Source organism: Myzus persicae, unplaced genomic scaffold, assembly GCF_001856785.1.
Source record: "Myzus persicae strain clone G006 unplaced genomic scaffold, MPER_G0061.0, whole genome shotgun sequence".
Taxonomy (NCBI): domain Eukaryota; kingdom Metazoa; phylum Arthropoda; class Insecta; order Hemiptera; family Aphididae; genus Myzus; species Myzus persicae.
This window is the reverse complement of record NW_019100847.1, coordinates 342168-366760: the sequence shown is the minus strand read 5'-3', so window position 1 is coordinate 366760 and position 24593 is coordinate 342168. Positions and strand designations below refer to the sequence as shown.

Sequence of the window (24593 nt, the reverse complement as noted above, 5' to 3'; positions counted from 1 at the left end):
AGATATATTTTATTATTATTATTATATACATACAATATACCTAGCTATATAAATATATATAATATATATACATATATATTATATATATGGACAAAATATATTATTATATATAAGTACACGTAATATTTTATGTTGTTATTCACTATTCTATAGAACATATAATATATACGCTTTGCGCTGCTAACGGAAGTGCGCAACGGTCACGCGACGATTTAAAAAAAAAAATGAAAGTAGAATGATCCTAATACCAACAGGATCGGAGTGTCCAGCTCTAGCACATACCTTAGGGCCGATAGGATTTGCGTGCACCATCGTTTCCACGCGGTCAGTGAAATCTTCTTCACGTTGCGTTTGGTACGCTTTAGGAACTGTTTCAACGAGCCAGAAGACATGTATTCTGTGATGAATATGACCTGCGCAAAACACACAAAAGACGTTATGTATAAGCAGCCGATATTGAGTAATACAACGTTATTATGCACGAGTTGTTTTTTGTGGGCACTAGTTTTTTCCGTGATAAAGTAACATGGCGTATGATGATATTTATGTGGTATGGAGTTATGACGTGGGCATCACGTCGTTCTGTGGAGTTATCATAGTATTATATATACATTTTACCGACCAATCAGAAGATGCGCGATTTGTGTGCTTAGTCCATCAAGTACGGAGAAAAATGTCGTGTTACTTTTTCATGGTTTTCCTCATTTTGTTTTTTAAAATAAGATTCCCTTATTGTAATTATATATTTTCGATAAATAACATACAAATAAATAATAATACAACACCGAACCAATAATCAGTTGGTTGTATAAATAATTTATACAAGCATTTAATGCATCAGCAATTTAGACAGCCACTCGACGCAGTTTTTGTTTTTATCTTTGCAAATACACGGACTAACTATAAGGGTTAACATAAAAAGAAAATAATATTTTTGTATTTTGTAAAAAACCTTCACGGAAAAAAATATTTTAGAGTGTCTATTATTACGTCAACAAAATCCTCCTGTGAGCACGAATGTGAAACTACAAAGTACAAAGTATATGTTATTAAGGGGCAACGTGGGATGATTATATTATAATGTACAGTAGAAATTGCTTGATACAACATCAAAGGGCTGAAATAAGGGACTAAGTTTAAGTTTGGTATCGTTGATTGATAATTTTGACAAGACAGTATACCAAAAAAACACGAGGAAAATTCATCTGAGACTTAAGATTTTGTATACTGAATAAGTTTTACCGTACCTATATCAGAAAGTTGTTTTTTTAAATCAGTGGGAGGGGAGGGGCGATTTTCATTCATGATAAATAGTAATTACACGTGGTTTGTCGTTGTGCGTGTCCGTCCAGTAGCGATGGAAGTTCACGATGTTGGGATGCTGGAGTTGAGTGAGACTTTCAAACACTTGCCGGATCTTGTCTTCTTGGGCCTTGTAGTTTTTGCGCTCCGAGAACTGCACCTCGTTCCACACCACCTCCACGCCCTCTTCAGTGTCCATGGCCAAGTACGCGCAGTCGATTCCGGGAACATCTCGTTGCTCCACCTATACGAGAAAAAAAACCAGAAAGTACCAGCGTTAATTTGTATATTATACCTTCATGATTCTATGAACACAGAGACGTCGTGTCGATTATAATGTCATGTGTTTTATATTAAACGCTTCCTATGTAATTATTTTGTCCATATTACACAACGCTCAATGGCATTATTATAATAATATCAAACATAAAAAATCGAAAGGTAATTATTAAAAAGTCTTGAGATTTAAATACTATTGTATCGTATAGGTACCATGTCAAGCATAAGCATGAATAGTGTGCGGTTATTACGATAAAAATACAACCCGGCAGAAGGAGTTATGTGCAAAGTGTGAGAAACTAAATCGATGTTGATAAACATCAATAAATTGCAGTGCTGCAGAGTATACCAACTAGACCTAATAAGTAATAAAAATGTATTGTACGTAACCGATGCGTCCCCGTAGAGACTCTACAGCACGATATTATTGTAAAGCAATCTAAACGATCTACATAGACCACGAAATTCAACAGCAACGTCGCCACGGTATATGGACGACGTTCCGCCAATATTGTTACAAGACGTGTTCTGACGCAATTATAATGACGTAAACGGAATCAGAAATATTTTAACACGTGCGGCAAAATACGTGTGTCGTTAATATTAATAAAAATTACATTATGCTCATCCGAACTCTTTCTCAGGAGACACTTTCCGAATACATCTAGAGGGTACGAGTGTCTCGCATGAAAGCCATGCATATATTTCTAGTCGTTTAAGTGGTCGGTCGAAAAGTGTCTCAAGTGAAAGAGCTTTAGTAAATAAGACGAAAGTCGTCGAGCTACACCGACGAGTGTAGTCAGTAGGTATGTGCCATGCGCGTACCGATATTCCGTTTTATGGTCGTACACAGTTGTACAGCAAAAACGTGGAATGAATTTTCGGGAACGATCAATATTATATTATATGTATAATATATTACAAGTCAGAGTCGTAAAACTACACCGAGAACGCATAGGAGCACCGTTGTTCCATAAATCACATCATAATGTCAGATTCTGTGAAATTATAAAGGATGTTGCATCAAGGTTTTTTCAATTAATCAGCAATATCGCACATAACCGAAAGATTACAACGAATCGTCGTGATATACTGTCTTAAGAGCATTTTTATATTTTAATAATTAATCTACTCATAACTCGCTTAAATTGTAACTATCGTAAAAAACAACAATCAGACGGACGGACGATTTCAAAAATGAATCTTCTAGGTATTCTAGAATATTAGTACCTGTCTAGCATATAGGTAGGTATATATTTTTATTCTTTAGAGGACGTCTCGCCCGCATATTTTACTAACGTGTACAACATGGCAAATATTTTTATTCAGCAGAACTCATTTTACGTTGTTAGTTCAATATCAAAGCATCAAAAGAGCACTTTATTTAAAGTGATTTAACGAATAATAAATTAATTTTATTAAATCTTTATTATTAATATCTAGTATGCAAAAAATATATTATACAATTTGTTATACATATGTTGGGTCGTTTAAATAATAAAGACTCAAGGCATATAATTACAAATCTCCCAATAATTTGAGTTCTCACTGTGAAAAATATTTAGACAGAAACATCATTTGCTCTCACGAATACTAAAAAACAATCGAAATGAAATGCTCTTAAAATCATTATGTATATATAGTAGTGCACTTAATGCATTATTAATTATTTTGTATTCTATTATGCGGCAGCAATTACGAAATTGTTCTCTACACCGTAGGAGCTGGCACAACGACACGTGCACCGTCTTGCACAATGACAATATTTACTTATACAACATAGACACATCAGCTCACTGCTGTTAAGTTTGGCATAAGTCGATATTATTATATTATTATGCGACAATTAACGATTACTTTTGGGACATGGATAGGGTAAAACTGTTAACTGTTAAGTATAAAGTCATTAAGAAGTACCTATTTAATACATAATCGGAGGAACTCAACGAACACGCTATGTTTAAGGTTTAAGTAATCTATTCGTCAGTAGAACGACTAAAAACCAACGAGGAAACTGCGTTTTACGATATTCCGGCACAATAATTGTGTGAGAATTGTGTGAGAACGACGATATAAATAACAACAACAACAAATGCAATAATCGATTAGTTATTTTCCGAACGTCTGCACGAAAATAAAACCGAAAACAACGATCACGAAAATAAATTACTTTGTTTCGAGATATTAATGCACGAAATACACGATATTTATTATAAGTAGTACACAATATTGTATTTACATAATATCATTGTTGAATACTCCGTTGTATTCACGGTTATTAATTTAAGGCTTCTAGTACAAAGGACAAAGATTATAATATTAGCCTAATATATTATACAATATATTTAAGTTACTGGAGTTAAGTTGTACATTATTTATATTTGCTCGATTAGGTGGTTTATATTCAAGAAGTATTATAATTAAGTGACGTAGATGAGTCGTCACTCGTCCATGCAGCAAGTTATCATCGTATGAAGCATTTGTAGTATGGTCGGATTCGTTTTGATAATGACAAATAAACACCGGATACGACGTATTACTATACATGAATATTATACTCGAACATTTAAGTATAAGTCCCATTACGCGCCATTATTCTTATACTGTCGGAAATAAGACGGTGAGGATGATTTGCGTCACATAAACGGAAACGCGAAGCCAGTAATCACTCTCAATGAGTGTTATTATTTGACACTTTTCGCGGCTATAAGCTTCTCGGCGCCGTATCGCATATCTCAACTACTTGAGACAAGTATTAACACATTTCGACAAGTTTTCTACGAAGTCCAAACTTATAACGGCAACACACGAAAACAATAATTATGTATACACTATATACGAGTTGAATTGACGATAGCCATTGGCCATAATGCAAATGAAGGGAAACTCGTGTACATTAGTTGGTTCTGAAATGTAAAAAATGTGTAAATACTATGAGTCTATGAAATATAAAGATAAAAATTGGTTCAACTATATTATTATTATCGTAATTAAAAATGTTTTACAACGCCTATATCATTGGACAATTTATCCAACTCTGCCTGTATAGGTTTTAGTTGTTGTCAACTGAGGTATAATGTCTGTAAGAAAAATAAGTCTATCAAATTCTAAAATACGACTTGGAAGTATTTATTGTACGGGTGGGGAGGCTCAACATGAATATTCGACCGTTGATGAAAGTAAGTGGGGAGATATGCGCTAAATTCCCGCAGGCGAATAAAACCAATTATATTATGTTAGGTTTTCGCAACGTTCCGCAAACGTCCGTTTTCGACAAAACAACAACTCTTGACCATAATCGTGTTTTTAAAAACACGACCATTAAAAACGCACATAGGTATGACAATTGTTATTTGTTGTCGACACTACGTCACTTCGGACGTGAAATTTGAACAACAATAATATTATTACATTTTAACGCAGAAACAGCGTAAACAACAATATTATATTATACATAACATAATACGACTGCAGGTTTCGAAAGCAACTGAAATATATGAGTGAATTTATAATATTAAATACAACCGTGAAAAGGATTTGGAAGTAGCAATGAGATATATTCCTAATCTCCTACGCAGCATCTGCAGTATTATACGTGTGGTTCGCCGACAATCGAGTGTACGTTTCGATTTTTCAAGACACCGTTCATGTGTGGGGGTTCCTGATCCAGGGTCGCTGTCAGGACCCTGGGGCTATTTTGAAAAAAGAACCAATCATTTAAGCTCCACGATAACCTTCACTATACATTACCGAAATGTCGTTGAAATAAAACGCGAATAAAACTATCATATTACGCGTATAGTGCCTACCCGAAATGTTCGCAAAGTTGATAAAATAAATAAAACACAGTATGTATAATTTTCTACTACAACTAGCTGTAGTTATACGCGAATTATATTGATTATATTTTATTTTTTATTTGATAGTGAGAGTTATATCATCGATATTTGTTTATGGTGAAAACTACACAGTTTTAACCAATGTTCAAAACAGTAAAAACGACATGATTTTCTTTCGAGAGTTTTTTTTTCGGTCATGTTTTGTTCACGCAAGCCCCGAAACCCGACCTCGCATACGCCTTGTTGTTGTTTTTACTTTGATCCCCGCCTCCGTCCCCTATAACGTTTATAAACATGTATATTGTGTGCATACACGGTCCACCGGAGTCGGCCTCGTCACGACGATAATGTATATACGGAGACACGTTAAATTCGAAAATAGACGTGCAAGCAATTTATTTTTTGCACAAAGCGTAATCGGCCAAAAACTTTTTTCTCTCACATATAAAATCGCATTTATTTTTATTATTTTTTTTTATCTAACAGGCACGCGATATTACCGAGTAGCGCGTTGTGATAGCGACCCTAAGGCACATCCACTGCTGCAGTATAGTACGTCGTCGTCGTTATTATTTTAGTCTAGGGTACGAAGAATATTATACAGATGACCAGCACGTGGATTTCAATGACAAGGCCACAATTCGGCGGCAAAGGCATATAAACTGAAAAAAATAAGTTTTCGTTTGTCTAATCGAGCGAGCAAGTTCATCTTAAATGCGCGCGACAACGACACACCTCATCATATATATTATATTAAATATACTGATCGAAGTACTTGCCAAATAGTTGTTATGCCGGTAAACGACGTTCCAACTACTGAACCCAAAACCGTTTTTAACTGTGAAAACGGTAAAAATAATAAAATACATACTTCGCTACCGCAGATATTATATAGTTAGTGATGAAATCGCCGCCATATGACGTATGATAAAAGCGAATTTTTCACAGGTCGTTTAATGCGATTAAGCACTGCTTGTAGTAGGCACTAGAATTTGATTTTGCAGAAATTAACATGCGTACCTTTAACCTCAACCCTGAAATCTCGACGCCAGAAGCGGACGGATGATTAACATTTGCCAAAAATAATCTCGGAGAACGGGTATGCTTAAATAGCCCACGACCATCTGAATGAATAAAATATAATAGTATGTAAATAAAAAAAAAGGAACGCTCGAGCGACGAAACTTGGCGATTTCGAGAAAACCTCGCTACATCATATGCGTGCGTATAATATACAATATTATAGTCGTTCTCGGTAAAACACATTAATTTATAATAATATCATTATCGTGCACCCACACATCCTATCGTAAAAAATAATTTATTATACCTATATTGTAGTATAAGTGTTAGCATATTCCAACTGTCGAGTTATCAATGGGAAAATTAAAATTATTGCTCCCGGTGTTCGTCGAGCACCGGCTGCTGTGTTTTAGGACTGTCAAGGAGCAATTTCGAAGAAGCTATATAATACGAAGCTTATAACATATTATCTCCGTAGTGTAACGTTTTAAATATATACTCACACATTAAATTAAACCATTGTTTTTCACAGAACTGAAATAAATTAAATTCTGTGTAAATATATATATAGCGTTCTTGGATATTGTAGTTATGAGTCTTCTCGAGGGCAGTAGTGGCGATATCTTATCTTATGCACTCGTGCACACGAATTTTTTGAAAAAATGTTTTAATAAACGGACTGACTGTAATGCGTTTGATCTCGACAACCTTACTGCCTACAATATACCAGTCGTAACCATCTAGGCTAGGTTAGGTTAGGTTCGTTCGGTGTACCGACTAACGAGTTAGAACAGAAAACGTTTGGCGCAGGAAATCAATCTCCCTAGTCAAAACTCAGGGAAATCACCGAAAATACTCTTCTGATCGATATCCAAGTATTGCTTTGTAACTTCTCAACGGCATGTAAATAATAATTAAATACTCGTTTATAAGATTCTGTTATATTGTGTAAATAATATATTATATATATGTACAGTGGAGAGCCGCCACTCAAAATGTGTTTACGCGATACCAGGTAATTTACTGCAATACAGACAACTCGTGGGTACGGGTTTTCTATATATGAATATAATATTAAAACCAAGAACACGCCATTCTCGCATAAATTACACGTCATAACAGTATATACCCAAGTACCAACGGCTGTAGACTATACGATATTATGTATAGATACAAATGCTAAATATCAACGGATCTACTTTTGATAATTAATTTCGGATGAAAAACGCGCAAACTCAAGCGCGAGATGCAGACGAGAAGCAAAGGACACCTGACACGGTCGTCAAAACAGTAAAAACCAACGGGTATTGGCCGCGTACATATAACGACTAATATTTTCCATTATCGGTCGTTACTTTTCATTTCCGTCGTAATAAAAAATACACACACGCACGCAAACACCAGCAATACAACACCTCATCGACATAGACACGGTCGTAAATAACGCAGAAGCAGGGTAGGTAGACCACATATAGAGTAAGTAAGTAATATATTATACTGCTGCAGTTTTGTCAATACGTACGCCGTCGCGTCGTCACCACAATAACAAATAATAAACATTAGTATATTGTGTTACGTACGACTGCGATAAAATCGTGGTACTTAGTTATGTTTACCCGACGTAAGGGGTCGAAAAACTCTTCATTATTAGATACCTAATACGTCCATGTACGACATACGTCCAGTCAGGTATATATACTATGTATACGACGCTTCATTATCGAAATTCAGTAAAAAAATTCTTAGTCTTGTAAAGCATTTACCACGTATATTATATATATATTTTTTTGTTACCGGATTCATTGTAATAGATTTCATCTATATCGAACATGTGTTTCATTATCATATTATCATGTTATATTATACCGGTGTATACAATACAACAAAATTAATAAAACATTTTTTTTTTTATAAGGCTACTAATTAAATTTCTGTTTGCTGATGTTTTATATTTTTATACATTTTATTTGATAAACCACTATATATTTTATATAAAATGCACCTACGACTTTTAGTTTGTGTTTTTTTTTTTAATGCAGTACCACTATCGATTCGCCGTACTTGTCTGTGTGATAACTTTTTTGCCCTATAAAATATTATAATACCTGACCCATATGGGATAAACATCAAAATAAATTATCATTAAATATTATTATTTAAATTTTTTTCGATAACACATAATATTATTACTTATTAGACATGAACAATGTTCATAATAATATGTTCAATGGCATTCCATTTGCCGATAAATCACAGCCCACCGGAATATATAATATTTAAGAATGACAAAAAAATTCGTTTTCTCCCCTTTTCTGACGTTTGACAGAGTATCATAAATAGTACCTATAAAGAAAGGCTACCCAATGTACGGTACATGCGTACACCATGTAATAATGACAAAAAAAATTATACAACACGACAACGTTTAATGGAACAGATTGCTTATGTTCGGACAGCGTGTTCAATTGACGTTTATTAACAATTCACGATCTCGTTTGTTATAAATTATAATATAATTATTTAAGAGCGGGATACGGGGCGATGGCAACAGACGTCGGACGACGGCAGAAACCACAACTGCGAGGATTCAGAAAAATACTGAAATAATAATTTTATAATTATTTGTGTGATTCGTGTATAATAAATGTAGATAAGTCGCCTTCTCGCCAATTAAACAATAATATACGTTTTGCAATAATTTACATTTTATTTTGTACTATACCGCCTATAACGTTAAATCTAGCGAATTACTAATTATCAACCGATAATTTTACGTTGTTTAATCGGTATTGTATTATAGCGCCGAAAACTTTCCAGACTTGGTCGAAATGAACAAAAACCATCACGATTTCTCGTGATGCCATCCGAAATGGCTGTAGTTTTTTTTTACGTTTATTATTCTTCATTACTCCAACAATAAGCTGGTTTCAAATCATACATATTTATAATAATACAGCTCTAGATTTCGCCTACGTTTCCGTCGTATCGACGACTTAAGGGAGGCTGTCGGGTCGACGATGACGACGTTCTATACATACAAACGCAAATGATTCACATTTCGGTTCACGGCGTCATAAGTGCGGGCGCGACGGATGCGAATGAAGTCATCGTATTCGTCGCGGTCTGTCGGAGGAATACGATTTATAAATGAAAAAAAAAGGAAAAAAAACGTTCTCTCAAATTACACAGAGCGCCACGCTGAGTAACGCGCGTATTTTTATAATATTATAATACACGTCCCAACAAAATTCTGTACAGATATATATATATTATAATGGATGTATATACTATGCGTATTGTAGGTATACATATATAATAATACCTAAACTTATCGTCACGGGCGGCAGACTAGGTTGCAGGTTGTAGTCGTGACACGCACTTATTGGCGCCAACAGTCTTTTCGTGATAATATGTATATTACATATGTATATACCTACATCTATAATAATAATATTATTACCAATAATACATGGCACATGCCGTACATAAAAAGTCTACATATAGGTTAGATTAGGCGATCATATCATCGATTATGTGCGCTTATCGAAGGATCGAAAGTTACAAAACGTTGTGACAACGATTGAGAACGCATGTTTTAGTGACTTTTAAATCGTCGGCGTATAAATATTGAATATACCTAATTTGCTTTTTAATTGTGAGCCAATAAAATAAATGCAATAAAACCGACCGTAGCTCGATGGGATTTGATCTACCATAATACACTTCAATACTTGTTTGTGGTACAACGACTATAAAAACGTACTCTGGTCCCAAAACCCTATACATGTATTAAAATATTTAAGTTTTATTATAAAACCACATGTTTCATCTATAAACTTCAAAAGTCGACAAATATATTTGTGTACCGTGTATAGGCACTTAATATTTATATGTTCTGTTATTTAATTTCATATACAATAAGGCAATTGTATAATATGAGGTAACCCATATATATTAGTATATTACAATAACAGGTTAATGACGTAATCGCTAAAAAAAAAGTTATATATTTAATGTTTGACGACAGTTGTAAATTAAAATCACATTTGCGTATACAGATTTACCTGCAGTTGATCAAATAATATTAAAATTATTTAATATTGGTACATTTTATATATTTAAATTAAATAAAACTTTATTAGATTTCGTTTTTTAATCGCATTCATAATGCATTATTATAATATAACATTACACACACTCAATTTTTTCCAATACTGATTAATTGCAACGTGTGATTAAATTTTTCTGGTCATACAACTATATAAAATATACATACTTCAAACTATACAAGACTCGAACAACTTAATACATTTTAACGACAAGTGTTCGCATACAAACAAAATGCAAATATGTAACGAGTGCATGCGCATGTAACTCTTAGGGGCTCTGAGGCAAAGGTGTTTTCGTAGGCCGCAGTATTAAAAAAAAAAAATAAAAAACACATAATAAATATCTACCTATGGTTAAAATTCTTACGGAAACTCTAGTCTTTTTTTGGAAAATCACAAAATCCGACTGATATTTTCACGAACCGTTTTTTTGTTCATCGCATGTATGCGTACCTAACATTCATAGCATTTAGACTTGAGATTTTGCATAAATAGCAACTCATATTCCTAAATTAAATTAAAATGTTAATATACAATTTACGAAATCAAATTGTTCATTGAATATTTTCATAAAAATATGAAATTATAAAACTTATAGTTTACAAAATATAAAAAAAAATGTATAGACTATAAGTACCTATTTATCTTTTATGTGCAAAAATGTGTTGATGTTTGAATTATGTTAAAATTATATCTACGTAAAATGATTAATAAAATGAGTGTCTTATGTTAAACCGACACTCTCGGTACGACTGTACATAATAATATAGTACACACATATTACATTCATATGACTCAACTATCATTTTCAACGATAATTACGCACGCAAAATAATATATAATATAAACATATATGACTCACGTCACCATCTCTAGCAATAACAAAACGAATACTAGAATGATACTAATACTAGGTGAATTTAATTTTGATGTTATTATATTACTACAACGGAAATAACAAGTACAGCAACACTACAATTATACACGTGGAATAACTTCCCAGTGTACGCGTGAGTCCGCGTATTGCAGTAGTCAGTGCAGTAGCAGCGTGCTCACGCACACCACCAGCTATAAACTTTTTTAAATTAGTAAATGAAAAAAAAAACTGTCAAATATTGTGTGGGTATTGGGACGCTTACAACAATATTTTTATTGATTTTTAAAAAAATAATAATTCGTTCGATTTTAAGCGACCCCCGACGACAGTCTCTACATAAACTACGATATATAAAACGCGTGAGCCATATCTACACCGAACGTCATACGCACACCAACCAGCCGGAAGTCGGGTCGCCACCACATGTCTACGACGACGATTTTTATTTCAGCGTTCACTTTCAAACACGCGTGGAAAATAACAATATCATAAATCATAATATAATTGATATCCATCGGCGGATCGATAAGAGCCACGCGGAAAGTCACATTCCTACAGCCATATTATATTCCTTTTTTTTATCGTGAAATATATAACGGAGAATAAAGTCTACAATTAGAGTTTTATTAATTATCGCGTTTCGAACTTATACTCTCTTCCTAGTACATGCGTACATGAAGTAAAAACTAGAAATTATGACGTGCCTAACACAGTTTTCACACACGAACGGTTTCTCACACACATTCGCAGAACCGATACAATATTGTTTAGAAAACGAACATTAATATAGCATACGTATACATCTCCTCGAGAGAGAGAGAGTATTTTTTATTACATGTATAATTCCAATAATTATGCTTCAAAATTAATAGCGCATTAAAACTATATTGGTAAGGTATTACGAGCGTAAAGGGACAACACTAAGAGAATATTATAATAATATAAGTACTATAATTCTTACACTACTATAGATAGTACTAGTTACCGAGCGTGTTGAAATGATTCGATCATAAAACAGTTTTTTTTTTGAAATTATGAAAGTGCATTTGTATGTTTCGGACAAACGTCATACTAAATCATTATTTGAATTAGAGTCATATCACGTGCTTACACATTTAATGAATAACACACCATTCTCATATGTAGCGAAGATCTGATGACGATGTTTTATACTTTTATAGTCATTAACTAATGCGATACGACAATGACAATGACACTCGTCTATATTGATAGCGAAATAAAGTGCAAACAAGATTGTTTAAAAATAAAATCAAATTCAAATAGAGATATCATAATAACCGAAATACACACGTTTCAAATAATTTTTATGGCAAATTGAAAGTTTGGAATAACAATGAAATAATATATATCGGACAACGATGTACGACACGACCGCCGAGGTCGAAAAAAAACATGGGATACAATGGCAATTTAATGACTACACGTTAGTATTGCATTCGGTGACGAACCGGTCCGGACTCTGGAGTTATGCACCACAAGAAACTATAAAACCATAAAGTATCAATGATGAATGAGATCGCGGCGAACAGTTTCGTTCCAAAAGGCGTAGGGGTCACATGCAAGACGTATGTCTCAAATTTGAAAATCATTGCGAGGACAGTTTTTTTTACGCTTTCAGCATTGACGTGAGTACTTTGTGGGCTACTCGGCGATATCAAAGCGTTGGAAGTGTGCATTATTGTTTTTATTTGTCTACAGCAAAACAAAAAAAATGTTCAACAAAAATATAAATATATAATATTATATACACGTACAAGTATATATTAATATACTTTTGTTATAACAGCACATTATGTACAATAACAAACGTGACGCAGGTTCGGCGTATTCATTCATTTCTTAGCGTTTTTCATTACACACCTATTTTATTTATTATTGCCATCTATTGTTTTTGTTTTTCGAAATTAGTGAGACTATTCAAAAACCTTAAAACAAACAGTGGCCTTATATTAATATTAACGATAATATTATCATTATTATCACATGACCACAGAAGCTGTCACAAAAATGTTATACAACTTACAAATTAAGTATGGTCCAAGAACGCCAGTATAATTTTAATTTTTAAAATAATATTGTAAGTATTAATCGAATGTTTACGCCATGATGTATAATTTATACGTAAACCTTTCTAATAAAATCGTTCCAAATTCACGGCAACGAGGACACTCATAACAAACAATATTCATATGCCCGATATAAAAATTAATAATACTTGTGCCTTGTATAATATTACTATAAACAAATCCAATAAATGTTGGACATTTTTAAATGTTTCTATGTTATATAATATATTTATTGTATTCTTATTTTGTTATTTTAACCGAAAATCCGAAATAAAATATTATGCAAAATGATAATAGCAAAAAATAATGCATATAGTATAATTTACATGGAAGATACGATACTGAATAATAGAAGTATAAAAGTAGACTTCCAGATGTAAAAAACTGGTTTCTCGGTTCTAAATTGGGTTAAAATAGTTTGACTTTATTAATGGTATACCGGTTGACGGTTGTATTAATGTATGATAATCATATGATGAACAGTGTACATATTTTGAAGACAATATCGATTTGCTTAATTATTTGGGACTCACAACCGATAATATATTTTTCTTTTATAGAACTGAGATCAACAATCAATTTGTATATTATTTTTTTACAAGTAGGAGGGAGGGAAAAATCATAGATATTGTATGAGTGAAGAAAACTAATACATCAGGAATACATCAAATAATCGAGAAAAAAGAAAATAATAGTTCAGTTGTGCACGCGTACAAACAGCAATAATAATTAATTGCATACTTATATAACACAATATTATTAAGCCATTTGTATGATGTTCTTATATTTAATGTAACAGTGTTTTCTACAGTAAAAATAGAACATTTTATAGTATCTATTATATAGGCGTTTTTAAATCTTAAATTATACACCTATTGATGGCAGGTTAATGTAAATAAAATTGCCGAACACGTGATGTAAAAAAACTACGTAATTAACACAGTGGGAGTTGGGGACAGGTCAGAGAAACAGGGTAACTATTCACATATTTAATGTTTATAATCACTGTTATTACGAACACTATTACAATCGTTTAAATATTTGATCTTCGAGCGAAACAAACAATATTATTTGTTTTGATAAAAGTATTTATCTAATATTGGATGTGATTTTTGACGAGTGCTAAGTTATTAGGGGCGTTCTTATAAGTGACGGGTGGTAAATTTTTGAGCTTAAACCTAACCACTAGCGCCATTTCAGTTTTCAATATAGAAAGGGTGAAAGTTTTAACCAGCCCAATAGCCAAATAGGCAATTTGAAAAAATCTTTACCATGAGCTGTACATAATGAATAATCAATATCCAGCGAAAAATTAATTATAATTATTCAAATATGGAATTTCGTATCACTAAAATAATATCTGAATCTGATACACTGCACCAGAGGATCAAATATCATATTTAATAATATTATCGTTTCGTAAATCATGAAATGTTTACCCGCGCAATGAATCCAAAAATGAAATTCTTCTTGTCACATTTTCATCGTTATCAAATATTATTTTTTTCACTCATCAAGATGGGGGAAAAATACAAAATTCTAGTTCGACTTCAGAATCCAGCGTTATACTCACACTCATGTACGATGTCTGGATCATAAGCGATAATCGTATGATCAACCATTAACACGGCATGCATGTATTAGGACCATATTATGACGTCTTCTAAATGACACAGGGAAAACGTTACTTATTGATATTATTTTATATACTTTCTCCGGCGCAGCGGTGACGGTGGCGGAGGTCAATGTCGTAAAATCGAAAGAATAAAATTCTCAGAAAATAATAGGCATAACGCCACTCTGCACACCTCTCTGCACACCTCTCTAAACACCGTGGTGCGCCAACACCACTGCCAGACACGATTCCGACCTAGGACAAGCTTTCGTCGAGTTGCCCAACAATTTATAAGTACATATTCTATACTAACCTACACGTACCTACTACCTACCTATACCGACTGTGCGAAATAAGGGGTGAGACACTCGACGGGTGTTATCGACCAGGCGGCGGCGGCGGCGGCAGACCGGCAGCCAGACGACAGGCGCCCCCGGCCACCACATTTTGCGTGTGATTTCGTCTGGCACTCCCAATTCCCCCTCCGTCTCATCTGCCTCGCCCCACCATCATTCGATCCATCCAAAGCACACGTAGACGAAGGGGTTATTTTTGGGAGTGGGAGTAGTGGCGGCGACGGAGTGTAACGGTTTTGGCCGGCGCACATACACACACACAAACACACAATGTATATGTTTAATATACGCCAATGTATGTGCCGCAGACGACGCGTAACAATTGGCACGAGGAGGATAGGCGACGACGACGTCGATGACGACAATGGGGAAAAGGGAAATAATTGATCGCCGCCGCGTATTATACTATATTATATACGTATTTGTATAGTGTTGAATTCCAGAGATCTTTTTTGTATTGCACCCGGACGAGAATTTACCAAAAAAAAATTCGGTGAAACTGCGTTTAGGCTATGTGATTTACCGACGGGCTTTTTTGTCTGCTCTACTTGACAACATTGCACAATACTATAATAGTGACGAATATAATATGCTAATATATCAAGGGCGTACCGCACCGACTGCAGAGTGCAGACATATTCTCATCTTTATATGAAAAAGAAACCGTCTTCAGAACGTTTTTTAAGATAAAATATTAGTTAGCCGTCTGCCCGTCGTCTTATGGCTTTCTTTACAAAGTGACTATATTAAACAGTTGTAAAAATAACTACTATGGAGCCCTATATCAACATTCAGAACTAATTTTATACTATTGTATACCTGTATTGCGTCCTTGGATCATATTTATGTTATAATATGGTCTAAGTATACATCTATAATTGTAGGATTACAGTTCATTATAATTTATGATTTATTGCCGTTGGAGCGCTACAGATTATTTTTGGTCTACCGTTTCATGTCACCTTACCAGAAGTCGATGGGTAACGAGATAAGCACTTGTCCGAAAATGATAAGAGTGGTTATATGGTGGTTACCCTGTGACCAACTTGAGGTGGTGTTGCATAGCAAGCCGAGGGATATTTTCGTTTTTTCCCCTAGCGCAGCGCAGCGAGAGAGTGGCTACGTAAGCATCACTGAAAATAATTTCAAGTTTGGAGTCACTGATGGCTCATTGGTATACACAGATATATAAAATAAACTAGATCGCTAACTACGATACAGCACCTGTGTAATTGGTTGAAGCTGCCAGCCGTCATTTTGATCGAGGCCAATGTTCGTAATCACTCGTATTTATGAGATAACATTACATAATTTGTATTTGTAAAAATTATCTATGTTCATTATCGACCATGTTATCATGTTATCAACATTAAATAGGTATGATAAGACCCCATTGGCCTCTTTTTAAATGGCGGATAGTAGCTTCACGTATTATCACAGTTAGCAATCTAGTTTATTTTATATATGTGTGTTGGTATATGATGGTATAAGTCGCGATATAAACTTACTTATCATTTTTCGGACAACTGCATCCTTAGATCATATACACTGGATAGAGCTATATAGCGTATATCACGCGTAGTCCGTGTTTGAAGCAGACCTGTTCATGCCCGAAGTACTTATTGCGCATGCGTGAGGAATGAAATAGATCACGCAGGACGAGGAAGGAACAATAATATGTTATAGTGATAAGGACGATTAGGTACTGAATGCTTAGATCATATACTTTGCTCATGCGCAGTGATGACTTCGGACACGAACAGCTATGCTTCAAGATTTTAAACCATAGCTCTATCCAGTGTATATGATCTAAGACTGCATCCTACTCTAATGCACCCAATATAGTCCCAACTAGATAATAATCACATTTCGCGCATCACGAATGATTCGATTTGCGCGTGGAGAACCACGTGATCACGATAACACCGGGAAGTTTGTGGGGGATGCGCAACATAAACGAGAATCGGTCGGCGGACTGATTATTCTCTCGTACAGAGTATAAAAAATATCAAGCATCCCTAACCTTACCTTTCTGCAAACGTTACAAGGCACAGCATTTAGGTTATAGTCGTCTAGATTATAACTTGTATCCCATTACGCACGTTTATACATATTATTTATAATAAAATATAATAGCCAATAGGTACATCTGAATAATATAATAATATTAGTACGATATACAACGCTCTACACTATATAATTAATATTGTAACAATATCATATTATACCCACCGATATAAAATATATTTTATGACAACAAAAGAATTTCATACAATGATAATATACGTATTTTATCAAAATTGTGGCCAATGATCGTATTACAATAACTACAGCACCACACGAATTCTTTCATTTTTTCACATTTTCTACCTCTTATATATGAATTATAATATTATAATAAACACATTTATGGTTTGATATTATAACTATTGAATTGATATAACATGTAACGATTATAATGTTATCATTTAATGATGATAAAGTATGTTAAAAACACAAGCAATGTTATTTTTTATAATGTTCTTTTTCATACGAACTATAAAGGGTATTGATGATTAAAATTTAAAAGTCTTCTATATTTTGTTTACTTAATTCAAACAATATTGTGTACTTACAGTATACACAAACACTAAAATAATATTTTAAGTTAAACTGATGTTATTTTAACTTAAGGGAAATTATTAAGCGTGGGTTATGTAATCAAAATGCGGACACGTAGTAATAATTAGTAGTAATGGAAAAATAATGTGAAGTAGTATCAAGGTACCATTTAAAATGTATATTACTTTATTAAACACAAATATTTAGTAAATAGCAGGGAACAAATATTTCAATTTCTGTAGGTAGTTAAATGTATATTGTAAAAGTGAATTTTGGCGGTTTCGTTTAATGTATTCCCAAATGAAGAGTAAAATAAATTTTAGTACCTATTCAAGATTATTTATTTATAATATTAAATTGTTGCGGTTCATAATTGTTTCAATTAATTTTATTCAGTGGGTAATTGTATTTAAATGTTAAATTCTAAGAATTTTAAGTAGTATTTACCGCGAAGTATCTACTCGCAAATTTAACGTTACTTACTTAAAAGTATCATAAGATGCACGTAATTATTATTAATTTTTATTATTATTATTGAATAATTGCAAAACGTTATGAACTAGTTAAAATATTATTAAGGTAGTTCTTCCTGCCCCCAATTAAGTTAACCCCAGTATACATGGTTGGCCAAGTCTCAATTCCACAACCGTCTATAAATACCGCTATATAGAAGTCGTACAGACTAACCGGTTTCATTCCTAGTTGGCGTTTAGAAATTATCGGGGATTTCCCTAGAATCAAGCAAAGTACATATAAAATATTATACAGTATTCACAACATTATATTCGAGTGTCTTATATTTTTTATTTGCAAAAATTTTTAACGATCGGATAATCATAACGAAAACAAAATACTACAGTAGTCGTTCACAGGTGCGAATATTGGAATATGTTAATGTCGAATCTGGGTAATAGTGATATGTTTATTATACACACAGAGTACGTAGCCCGCAAAACTGAAGAGCTCCGAATATAATATAGTTTACAAATCATTACATACATATTATAACAACTTTATACAGACATTGAAGGAATAGAAAAATAAAAACACACACACACGCGAGTGAAACGACGTGCAATTGATACATTTCAATTACTTTTTTTTGTTAACTTGTCATCTTCTACACAATGCCGACATTCAAAAATGGAAACGTCTATAATATAATTTATTGTTGATATGGCAATAAAATCACCTGGATATATTTTAGAATCCTGTACCTACTTATTAAAAAAATAAAAATGAAAATGCTACACATGAAAAAGCGCAATTGTACGCGGCAAACATAATTATTAAAAAACTGAGGAACAATGAAAGAACTAGTGTCAAAACTATACAATATAATATAATTTTATTGTAATTACAGAGGTAGGTTATTTAATGTATACTAATAATAATCCTTCATCAGTGGTCCACTCACCAACCAGTCGACCAGAAAGAATGGTCAATATCAAAATATATTATTTAAATATATTTTATTATCAAAACCAAACCAGTTTATAACAAAGTAAATTCAAGAATTGCAGAACAGGCGTTAAAAAAATTAAAAACTGTTTAGTTATGACATTTGAATGCATACAAATGAAGTAACACATTGGTATTATTTGTATATTAGCTTTATTCTTATAATTTCGTAAGTACGACATAACGGTCAGATTATAATATCGTTATTGGCATAATAATAATTTTTATAATATTAATGGTGTATCAATTGAATAAAGTCAGTTGAGCATATAATATAAATGTTTTATTTGTACTGAAAATAATTACTATTGTCATACACGTATAACTTGAATATTATCGAAGTAGGTAATATGAGTAGTACCTATAAAACATTTTCTTAATTTGAGATTAATGAACGAACTAATTAAAACGTACATAATATATTATGGAAAATTGATATTGTTAAACTCTGAGCCCCAATTAAAAGCTGGTTGGATTAAATTTGTTGCGTACATCTAAAACCTGACAAGAGCTCTTCAAATATTTGCAATTACATTGCAATGCAGGTTTCTTCCAACCCGTTATCATAAATAAATAAATTACGTTAACACAAAATGTAATATACAATTTTTCTATTTATTAAATATGGTTAGTAATATTTTGATAGTTTAATTATGGAGTCTTGTCCATATTCCGTACATTTTTCCAAGTTTCTAATTTTTAATCTAAATCTTTTGTTTATGGCTATTGATGTCTTATGATTATTCTAAAAATGGTAAATTTTGTTATGGAAGCATACGATATCGTGTTGTTCGATTCTTATCATATAATGTACTTAATAATTAATATACTTTTACTAAAAATATTAAGCACTTTCCACGTATTTAGAATTATATTCTTTACTCTGTTCGCTGAAAGACCAGGACCGTTTCGAGCATACGTGCGGAAAAAAGGGTGCTCCGTCAAATATCTCCTCTCTATGATTAAAACTATTTTGTATACATAGTGAGTCCAAATATACGTTTGTGTCGGCCGTTATAAAATAAGCTATTCATTATTATACCAATGATAATGATATAATAATATTCTATTATTATTGTTGTACATACAACACATTTATATTAATTATAATGTATACATTTAATTTAATCACATTTATATTTACATTTATTAATTATTTAAAAAATATCACGAAACGCACTCGAACATATGAATTGAAATCACTACAAAACAACATGACACTGTATACTTACATGGCCCGAATTCTGAGCAGCTATCGGTCGCTAGGTGGCGAGTAGCCGTTGCGAGTAAAAGTGGTGGGGATCGACGAGTTTTCGTCCGCTGCGCAGTCCTGGTCTCTCGGTGAACAGAGTATAATTTATATTGAGAAATATTAATAAAGGCTTACAAAACACAATACAAATGAACTAACTATTTTTTAATTTTACTTTTTTTTGTCATATAGATACAAAATCAGAAACTTTATTAACATCGACTAAAAATATTTGGTATAGATCATATTAAAAATAATATTATGGCCATCTATCAAATAATGTTATCCCCTTGAAATAATTACTTTCAAAATTGTGCAGGTTTCACATAATAATTAATATTTAAGATTAATAAAATTAAGTAAAAAAAAAACTTAATTTCGAATGAGTATTTTTTTTTTATTTAGATAATGAAACAAATAATAATATTATATAATCCAGCACATCATTTACCAAATACTCAGAATAATAACTGAATTTGAAAGAAACAATTGAAATGATGAAGAATGTATAACAATGACACTCGTAAGTCTCTCCAAACCAATTAGATTCCAATTATGTACGGTCGAATTATTCCCTAAGCTATTCAAATATTAATTTCACAATGGAAATTTTAAGCTATATAGATACTCTGTCCAGCGAGAGAACACGTTGATTCTGTGCATCCCCACGCAACACCCTGCTATCGAGACCGGTTCACGAACGAATAGAATATATTATAATATTATAAGTTACGATAACCGAACATGTTATAACAGTATAACATAATTTATAAGTTAAGTTATAACTAATAATAGGTATTGATGGCGTGAAGTTATAAAAGATAATTGCAAGAAATAGATGCAAATATTATTGTAGCTGTCGGTTAGAGAATTCGTATGAAAATTTTATATTTAACCTTTCAAAAACATTTTTATAATTATTACAATTGTCTTAAACTATTTGATTGTTAACAGAAACTCGTATTGTAATTTATAAATATATTAATTTTTATCAATGTCACGTTTAATTCACACAGAATACAGTGGTCCTAATGACTCCATAATACATTATTAGACAAAGGTAAATTCCACTTTTTAATTTCTCTCTATTGTAAATAAACACATTTATTTATTGTCAACAAGACAAAAAAAACTATTAAATCGAAAAAAGTGCAATGTTTTTTTAAATTAGTTGATATTGATAAAATAGTTTACTTAAGAAAATGTCAGCGCACTTTTTGTTTTCTCTGGCTAGTCCATGAGCCACATAGTTAACTACTCATTGAGCTCAACCACGTAAAATATATTTTTTTTATGATTTTGATTAATGTTAGGGTAAAATCACCCATTACAAAAAATATGGACAATAATATTTTTGAAGTTTTAAAGTTTAGGATTGTCTAAAATTATTGTCTCAAAACAGTTTAATATTCGTAACAAATACTATTTTTTTAAGTCATACATACAGAAAAAGATAATAAAATATAATACCAATAAGTGTCAAAAACTCGAAAATAGTATTCAGTATACATTTTTGTAATTGGCGACTTAACTCAGATTCTTAAAATATTGTACAAAACTATTTTGCATGAATGAGTTTTATCTATGTATCGCACTAGGTATAGCACTAATTTTGAAAATGCTACTGTTGAATAGTACTAACTGAGCACTAAATAATGGTGTTATAGCGGAAATTAGTGCTCGAATTTTTCCTCTGACTTCACGGACCTTCACGTGGGTCTGAGAAAGAATACAAATATTGTACTGACATCCTCTTAACCATATTATGTTACTTTTTTAATTTTAATCTACCTTAATGATTTATTACCATATGCATCATAATTTTAAAAGTGAAATTAATAATCTGTTATGATGAGTGTTATTTTAATGATTGTAATTATGTAATTTGCTATATTTTCAAAAATGTTTCAAATCCGTTTATAGTTATAAAAATAAATTAGTGAAATTTCAAACGTATAGTGCAATACAAAAACATGGTAGTAAGTGCTTATGCCCATTATACTACTGTATAATAAGTATTACACTATTACGGTTTACGATACAACAGTGACATTGAGACAAGATTAAATTCCATACACTTAAAATGAAAATGTTTAATTGACACATGGTTTTAATTAAATAAAAATTTATCTTTTATTATACTGTGGTTGTACTAAGCATTGTTTCGAAAAGTATAATTTTTGGTAAGTATTAATGTCAAGAAGTACTAATGTTGTGCCTAGGCATTTAATTTATAATATTTCACATTTAAGCACTTAAAACAAAATAACCATAAAATATGGTTTTTAAAACAAATCACCAGTTTTTAATTTTATAAATAGGTAGGTAACATTATTTAGAATTTGTTACCTACGTACATAATATGATACACATAGTGTACAAATGAATCAATACTGCGTTTTACTAAAAATGTAATTTGAATAGTTTGATTTGATATAATTAAGACTAGAGAAAATAAATACTATATACCTATATTTATCATTTAAAAATTAACTTTAAATCTTTAATTTTGATATTCAACTTGATGAGTATTTTATGGTACATGTTTAGAATATGTAAATAATATTTCTTTTATACTTTTGTTTTTCGTAAAATGTTTAATAGAAAGTTGAATTTTAGGAAATAGCGTATTTTTATAAACGTATAATTTTTTTTTAATAATGGTTCCCTGATTGATAATAATTTATATACGTTTAAAGAATTATTATTTAAAATAATAAAAACGCGATGCACCATTAATGGTAAAAGAAGGCGAAGGACAGAGCAGCTGTTTCTATAGACGTCTGTGCCTGTCAATATAACTATTTAAAACTTTCACATATTAGTCTGGTTTTGTTTAATCATCGCTAAGCATTTGTTTTATTTTTTTCAGAATATTCACTTTGGATCTGATATTGTATTCAATATGACTTGTTATATATTTTTAACACAATCCCAAAACGTACATACTATTATTAAACATTGTCAATAAAATCATGATCAAAGGAGACAAACTATACGACCTTAATTTATCTTAGATACTTCCTAATGGTTTTCCTGACGACCTCGTCCTATATCATTGTATACAATTCCTGAATTGATACACAATTATAAATATTTCAAAAATTAAGATTGTCCGTTTAAAATATATTAATATTACATTATTACATAATTATATTACATATTATTGGATACCTATAATTATAAAAATTAATATTTTCACGACACAAATTGAATGCCAACCAAACATTTAAATACAAGTATGTTTAAAATATTTTAAATTATTACGAGATACGTCAATCACTAGGTTAGCGTATTTATACCCTCAGCTCCGTCACACTGTGACATCATGTGAATGAATCATTAATCAATTTTCAATGTCTATAACTGCTGCAGCAGTCACAGTTTCGATGAAAGACGAGAATGCATTGAAAACACAATTGAAGAATAGAATAAACCGTTATTATATACGCGATGCATTAGGCGTCGCGTCGGTGTTGTTGCACAACCCTACTGCAGCACATAAATAAAGCTTTAAGTCGATTACTATCCGATAATGAACAAACAAATGATGTAAACAAAAAAAAATTGTATCACGTATGTATTTCACAGTAAAAAAATTGACCCGAACAAAAACAACCGATTCCTTTTTAATTTTAATTTTTTAAACGTCTCAGGTAAAACACAAGTGTATAGGTACTATATATTTATAGAGAAGTATAATAGTATAACTTCTATTTGTTTGTGTTAAAGTTCCTATGATGGGAAATTGCTAAGTAAGCGTAGAATGAGTAGTGTGTGTGTGTGTGTGGG

At 32.1% G+C, this 24593-nt stretch overlaps 1 protein-coding gene across 1 annotated transcript in view; it reads right to left on the bottom strand.

The window, feature by feature from the left end:
* Window positions 1-24593, bottom strand: part of LOC111026409 (nuclear receptor-binding protein homolog) — a 49101-nt gene that overhangs the window by 5603 nt on the left and 18905 nt on the right. The window contains exons 2-3 of the mRNA XM_022304483.1: window positions 1322-1546; window positions 283-413 (exon numbers count right to left, since the gene is read on the bottom strand). Of these exons, the coding sequence (XP_022160175.1) occupies window positions 283-413; window positions 1322-1546 (356 nt within the window). The remainder of the gene's footprint in view (window positions 1-282; window positions 414-1321; window positions 1547-24593) is intronic.